General features: G+C 40.6%; 1 protein-coding gene across 1 annotated transcript; it reads right to left on the bottom strand.

Moving 5' to 3' along the window:
* Positions 1-1,830: 1,830 nt before the first annotated feature.
* Positions 1,831-6,719, bottom strand: LOC116040643 (kazrin-A-like). Its single transcript, XM_031286152.2, has 6 exons — positions 6,608-6,719; positions 5,141-5,372; positions 4,935-5,036; positions 4,074-4,240; positions 3,716-3,857; positions 1,831-2,798 (listed from the first exon to the last, which is right to left on the bottom strand). The coding sequence occupies exons 2-6, from the start codon at positions 5,351-5,353 to the stop codon at positions 2,640-2,642; spliced, it is 783 nt and encodes a 260-aa protein (XP_031142012.2). The 5' UTR covers positions 5,354-5,372; positions 6,608-6,719; the 3' UTR covers positions 1,831-2,639.
* Between the last annotated feature and the right edge of the window lie 1,162 nt (positions 6,720-7,881).

Here is a 7,881-nt window from a genome sequence, read left to right as displayed (position 1 = left end):
AGGACATACCCTCATAACATTCACATGACACATTTACAGAGCACAGACGTCTCTGTGTTTGTACTTGTATCTATCTAGTTTACATGTTAGAAGAGAGTTACCCAAGACAAAAGTAAAAAATGGGCTCCACTTGGCACCACTTTCTTGTCCCAGAGTCCTCTTATATATCGGCCTGCTAGAATGAGGACTGGACTAGTTTACGTAAATGACAAAAAACTCTGTTGGCCTCTGTAACCACTGTATTGTTTCCTTTGAGTGACTCTGTTGTTTTAGGGTCTGGGGAGGTTTTCTTCCTCCTAAGCTTATGACACACACACACACACACACACACACACACACACACACACACACACACACACACACACACACACACACACAGCTATCAGTCCAATCACTGTCAGCCTGTCAGTAAATTAAGTAAACGTAAAAGCTTGATATACATGGCCTCATAGCCTTAAGTGTAAGCAAATTCACTTATAAATGTGGCATTAAATAATTCAATGCAGTGTACCTTTCCCTACAAATAAAATCATAAATAACTCAAATAAAATAACTATTATTGTGCAATCCAATTTGAAAGCTCCTTCTCATACACTGACGTGTAATCATTGAGCTTGGTTTTATGGCTGCTACATGAGCATGTAATTACATGTCCCCACTGAATTTCCCTAATGAGTAGAGTGGAACTCACCTGCAAATCTTCCCTCGTCATACCTCTGAAATCTCAGAGTACAAATGGGCATCATATAATCAATTGCCAGATTTTTTCCAAACTGTGGGTGGATTACTAGAAAAGGTTTTAAGTGAGGTAGCGTAGCTGGCTCTCTAGCTTGGTGCTGTGTCATCCTTAGCTTGCCACAATGATCGATTTACTGTGAGTAAGAAGAGGAAGTTGCACCATGTTGTATTGCGTGGAGGTCTAAACAGAGACATGAATTAACATGCCAGAGAGGGAGCAGAGAGATACGAGATTACTGGAGTGACCCACCAAAATACTGTCAAGTAATCGATCAAGTGTACAGAGTCAGTATTATCACACTGCGGTAACCACTGAGTTTAGAATGGACCCCTCATTTGCATTACAGTGGAGGAAGTGAACCACACACTTCCTTATGCAAATGAGCTCAATAAGGAGGACTGTTTCTCTCACATTTACTCTTTAATTCTTCTGACGGTGGATTTTTACATTCCCACGACCTGCTGTCGTCCTTTATGCAAACATCTACAGTGTTTTTATGATTTCCTCTTTCTCAGAAGCTCATTCACAAATTGCATTCACCAGTCTAACCAATTAACTTTCTTCTCACTGTTTACAAACTAATCAGTTGTATGTTGATCTTTAAAGCTGCAATAATCATGTGGGAGTTTTGTTTGTTTTGTTTGTATTTATAAAGCTGCTATGTCCGTTTTCACTTGTTGCTGTTGTTTTTGACCGCCTAATGGATTTAAGTCAAATATTCACTCTCTTTCTTGCTCTGGTTTGGTCTCCATCAACTCCTGAGAAACATACCTGTCTTTTTAGCTGCTCGATGTATATATATATATATATATATATATCTTTACCAGCTAGTTGCAAACTTTGTTGTTTGGTGCAAGACAGGCTGGGATTTTTGTTGTTGAAAACAGGGTTGTTGAGATCTGTAACATTAAATAGTGTAAAACCAAAACAACAAACTAAAAAAGGCTAAAAATGTGCATAGAGCAGTTGCATAGAGCAACTGCAGTGTTGGTCGATGAATCTTTGTAAGTTTCTAATTGTGCGCAATCCCTTTCACATTACATGTAGTAAATTTATCTTTATTTTTATGCTAAAGATGGGCGCAACACGTCTATCAGATTTGAGATGTTATCTTTATTTCATTTAAGGAACTCTCATTTTCACATTTATGCATCCTCACACCTTTCAGCCCTGAGGCTTCTATCGACATACAACTCTGGGGTCATCTTTTGTTGGCATTGTTCAAATATTTTACCATGTTTACTGCACAGTATAAAACATCAAATGAGGGTGCTACATTTGTTTAGACACAACTGTGTAAATGTGTAAGATGAAAAATGACTATCAAACATAAACTTGAGAATTTAAAATTCAATTCAAGTCTTTTTTTTGTCCACTGTCCTCAGTTACATTAACAAGGCATCACAAACAGCAGAGTTGAATGAAACAAGAACAGTTTACACTGATATGAAAGATTTTTTCATTTTGTCATCATGTACCCTGTATTATGCAAACCATTCTTTTTTTTTTAAATTTAATTTTCCTCGGAAAAACAGTAACCAGTCAACAAAAACAAATTGCCAAGTTGCATCCTGATTCACAAAGAACCATTTACACACAAAGTAATAGAAAAATAATCATTTAGCTAGAGTCCTTCATCTCTTGATTCTGGCGCTGTGGAAGGGAAATAACTGCCCTCAAAAACATCAAAATATCACCTGCTCACAATGAAATGTTTTCTTAAACCAGGAAACTTGTAAAAAAGAATCCTGTCGCGTTTTAAAAGTGCAATCTATCCTCTAAATTCTCATCTTTAGAAAAAATAACCATCCCATGTTCAGGTGCACATGACACTATGTCCATGATGTAGATTTAGTTGTGATGAAGCTGACAGCTAGTGTTTCGTCACACTCTGATGACCTCACACGTTGGTGACCTCAATGCTGGTGTAACTGTGGATCGGGCTTCCCTCGGCTCTGGGCGGAGTCTGGTCTCGACCCTCCCGAGGCAGGGAGCCATAGCTGCTGTGGCAACTCAAGTCTCGCCCATTGCGGGCTTTGGGGCTGAAGCCTGTTGGAGGCTGAAACAGAAACACACATTTATTTCTACTACAAATACTCTCGAACAAGGCCCTATTTAGAAAAAGAAAAATGATGACCAAGAAAGTCATAAAAAATCATGTCCAGGCACTCAAGGTTGCTTACAAAAAGTTATAAAAAGGCCTTTAATAAATAGTAGCCTGGTCCTACCAGACTCTCGTACATTTCATTTGTACAGAGAGTCTGGCCTCTCTCCTTAGTGTTAACTTCCTTGAAGGTGGGTACTCTGTTGAAGTTTAAAACTATTGGATCTGCCCAGAGCCACTCTAGTAGCCTACTACTAGAATTATAACTCAAACTAGCACACATCACGACCTCAACGTAATCGTTCTCATCCACTCCCTCTGTTCGCTGATTGGACCGGTAAATATTTGGTCGGAGAAAACCCAAGTCTATACCGCAAACCCAGATTGAGTACAGAAGGAAAATGAAAATTGAGCGAAGTACGTAGGAGGGCGGAGCCAGGCTAAATAAATAGGGCAAGACATTAAAAATATACCAACGCGTGTCGGCTTGAGCCTTGAGGCCCTGTTTACTTGGTGCTACTGATGGCAAGATGTCTCATGGAGGAAATATTCTCTGTGTAATTAAAGCACAGTTTTCTATTTCATCAGCCTAGTTGTAGTTTGTGTCTATTTTGTATTCAGCCTGCTGCCATACAGATTGTCTTGTCTGCACCGATCTCATTAATGTTGTACACCTGCTGTGTCAAATCCCTATTATGTAACATTCTTCTAATGTCTTGTAATTTGTTAACACTGAGCTCCATTTCTTCTGCACTACAAGGAAGTGACAGAGCCTGATTTTGATTATTATATCAAAACACAGGCTGAAATTGAGAGAAACAACTCATGAAAGTTTCAAGAAGAGTATTCCCCCCCCCCCCCCCCCCCCCCACCTTGACAGCCCTCCTCCTCAGCGAGCCTTCGTCATCAGTGTGTCGGCTGGCAGAGCTGGGCGGACGGCCCAGGGAGTTCTGGCGAAGGGGGGTTGGTGGGGTTCCCGGGTCAAGACGCTCAAATTCCTGCTTGGCATCCGTTCTGCAAGGGAACATGGGAAGGAGCAGATTGTTGGGGACAGCCAAAAATTTAAAAGCATTTAAAAGATACTAGAATACACCTTTGTGCAACATTTACAGACATATACAGCATGTATCATCAGGGATTGTCCCTTTCAGGTTAGGGAATCTCTTATCTAATTTAGTTACATATAAACAGAGGCTACAGTAAGTGGTTCTATAGTGGGCTCTGTCTCACCTGGCCGGGCCAATCAGGTTTTTCATCTCCTCAACAAGGTGTCGGCGAACCATGTGCTTGTTGCTAGGAATCCCCAGTGCTGTTGCCATGGCGTCAGTGTTAAAAGTGGGGTCAAGAACCATGACAGCGCCATGAACTCCACTGCTTAGAAGACTTTCAGCAAACTCCTGGACATGTGGGTGGAAAGACGGCCTAGGAATGACTAATTTTCATTCATAAGATCAAATCTAAAATTCTCTCATGTAATACTGTGCCCATTACTGGCTAAAGGAAAAGGCACTGATATTAACAGCCTCTCATTAATGATGTTAAATTTGCTCCGAGAAAAAGAACACATTGATTAATTTGTTGATCAATATAAAGTCACGCTCCCTGAGGATATTAACAGGATGTCAGTCCAGACAGCCTTATCTCTAAACACCCTGAATGTGGTCATGCCTCATAATGGAAACATGTTGTCTTATGCCAGGACAGTAGACAATGTTGACTGGAGATGTATTCATATTGCAGCATCGCCATAGAGACAGAAATCTGAAAGGCTTTGTAATCAACTAGCAGCTTACAAATACAATAACAAAGGCCTTCTATCACTCTGTGGAGATAAGGAGCACTGAGTAAACACAAGAGCCTCGATCATCTACAATACCACCCGATAGTGTTCTTATAATTCCCAATACATTAATATCTCTTGATTATTAATATTTAGTCAAAATATTGGCTTTGTTGCAACGACTGTAGCTTCAGTTTTTGTTTTAAGATGTGACTTTAAAAAGGATAACATATAGTTTACACAGAAGTAAGACCTGTGAACTGAGTGTTTTACATTTCTTAAAGTTGCATTCTCTTTCTCTCTGTCCCCACCTTCAGGTCAATATCTTTGATCCATTTCATGACCCGATGAGAGGTCCACACCAACGGATCCACGTTCTGGTGCTCACACTGTATCCGGCGAGCCTGCAGTGCCTGGAAAGCATTTTAACAAACACCTTTTACTCAACTGTTCTGTTAGACCCAAGTGTATTCACTGCCGTCCTCTGCCTTTGAACACGGTGCAGAATCTCACTTACCTCCTTGTCGAAATTGAGTAAGTGTAGCAGTTCGATGCCCAGCAGCAAGCTGACCTGGTGGAACTTCTTGGTGATATTTAGGTGACGTTCAAGGTCACGACGTGTCAGGGAGTTCAGCAGGCGCCCGTCTACCAAGTGGTTGTGAAAGGCCTGCGAGTACTGAGGCAAGCCCACGTCACTTAACCAGGCCTTGGCCACCCAGTGGTGGTCCATATCTGCAGCCTTGGACAGCCTGAACACAGACAAGTTGTTAAAGGCTCTTTGTGTTATATAGCCATGAAAACATACCAGTATTACATCTTGGTTAGTCCAGCACTTTGGTCCAGCCTTTTCCAAACAGCTATTGGATGGCTTGCCATGGAATTTTGTACATACATTCATGGTTCCCAGAAGATTACTCCTACTGACTTAGGGATCCCCTGACCTTTGCTCAAACATCATAATGACATTAAATCTGCAATAATCGTGTGGGAGTTTTGTTTGTTTTGTGGTTTTGGTCACTAGGGGACAGAAAAAGTCCAAAACAGCCTGACAAACATAGAACCCTTATATTTCTAAAGATTCTATGTCTGTTTTCACTTGTTGTTCTGTGACATTTAGATTTAGAGTGAAATGTCTCTTTGGCTCAGATGTTCACGTTACTTTTAGGATGAATTATAATAACTTTAGTGGTAAGTTTTCAATGAATCAATAAATCAATTTGAACTTGTACAAGGTACAACTCCAGTGAAATGTTATTTCACCAACACTATCATCAGATAAAAATCTTAACAGACAGAAAAATGTGTCAGTTGCATAATTTTATTTGTAGTCCTTTATGACTAAAATTAATATCTAGTTAGTTTTAGACTGTTGATCAGACAAAACAAACTGAAGATTTCAACCTGGGTTTATGAAAATGATGATGTGAATTTAGACTATCCAGACTCCAGAGTATCAGGGACACTGATTTTGGAAAGGCACAATGCTTTAGATTTTTTCAAATGTCATTTTTTCAATGCTTTGAGGCTGCAGAACTCAAAACCCAAACTACAGTAGCTGCATGGTGTACACATATATGGTAAGTGAGAAAATATTTATATACTTTTGTGATTTTGGTGAATTCACAGGTAGTTAATATTGCTGTTCATACAGACAGGGAAACACTCTGGACGGATCACTGTCTGTGCTATGTGTCTGTGCTAACAGACACATAGTTTACAGTTTAAGTGACCTCCGTATCATTAATCTGAATCTCAAAGGGGGAAACTTTCAAAACAGTGAAACAGTTGCATTTATTGGAGCGTTATGTCTCAACATGTATCTCTCTATATAAAGTCCATATTATGACTGAAAAAAGATGATCCCACACTGCATTTTAAAAATGTTGTTACTATAAATCACCATCAGATAGCCTTCTTACATTACCACATAATGTAGGTGACAAGTTTTTACAAGAATACTCTGTTTCCCTTCCTCACCCTCTACCGTTCTCAGCATCTCTGTAATCCTCAATGGCCAGGCGGAGCTTCCGGCGATGCATTAAACTGCTGACACCTAAACCCAGCTCCAGGTCTTCATCTGTTAGCCCAAGTAAAACCTGCAAAATGTGATACAGTTTACTGCAACCAAAGCCACAAAGTGTCCTATAAACAAATGAAGGAGGATTGAAATGTGACAGGTTGGTAATTTACACATTTGTGCACAATAATTGATGTAAAATGCAAAGTGTGTCCAGTGGTTTAATCCTACCTTTCCACTCTTGACATTTTCTGAGCAGGTGCGGATGTACATGGGCATCGCCATGACAACCTCCAGCCAGGCCTGCACAGTGCCTGCCCTCCACTGGGACATGGGCGTCATCCTAGCCAGCTCTACTTGCTGGAGGCGGTCCAGCTGGTCCTCTGACCCGTCTGACAGGCTGAGGCTGTGGCGGGTGGGGCTGGAGAGGCTGTCTGAGTCTGGGTGGGTGGGTGGGTGGATGAGGGGAGAAAGGAGGATACATGTGGGTGATGTAGTTGAGGGTGTGAGTGAAGGCAGAGGTGGTGGTGGGTATAGTGAGCAATGAAAAAACAAAACGTTAATTCCAACATACTGCAACAAATTAAAATCACTGACATAAAACCACCTCAGTGGCGGAAGGGAACTAGACGGTGAATTATTTCTTCAAAACAATCACGCTTTTAACAACATCCTAAGGTTTTGGCTGCGTGACAACAAGACAAGCGTTTGCCAGCGATGCTGCAAACAAAGTTGCAGCTTTAATAAACATGCTGCTCATCACGTAAGAAGTCCATTAAACAGCCAGCTGTTTGTTGAATTAACATGACTCATCTGTTTGAATTATCCTGCAGCAGCAGCTCGCTGAAAACAAAATGCCTGCAATTTGGAAAATTATGTTACATTTTGATGCAATATGAAATCTGCCTCACATTAGTATAATTTACTATGGAGTGAATTGTGCCTTGAAATTGTAATTTGTCCTTTAAATGCTCCTTAAGTTATTCCTTATAGTCTTGTTTTGCTTACCTGTTATGTAACTACGTTGCGGCCAAATGTTTCCTGTTTACCCTTTTCTCAAGATTTCAATATATTGGCCAACAACGCAGTTCACTTTGTTTCACTGAGAACCAATATTCTGTCTTTACCAGCAGGTGGCAACCTAGTGCCAGGTTTGTGCTCAGCAGTTGACATAGCATCATGTGATGCTTTCAATATCGGAAATATTATCATTGTTCTGATTACTCACGACACATGCATGT

Source organism: Sander lucioperca, chromosome 12 (genome assembly GCF_008315115.2).
Source record: "Sander lucioperca isolate FBNREF2018 chromosome 12, SLUC_FBN_1.2, whole genome shotgun sequence".
NCBI lineage: Eukaryota > Metazoa > Chordata > Actinopteri > Perciformes > Percidae > Sander > Sander lucioperca.
This window is presented reverse-complemented; position numbering and strand designations above follow the sequence as displayed.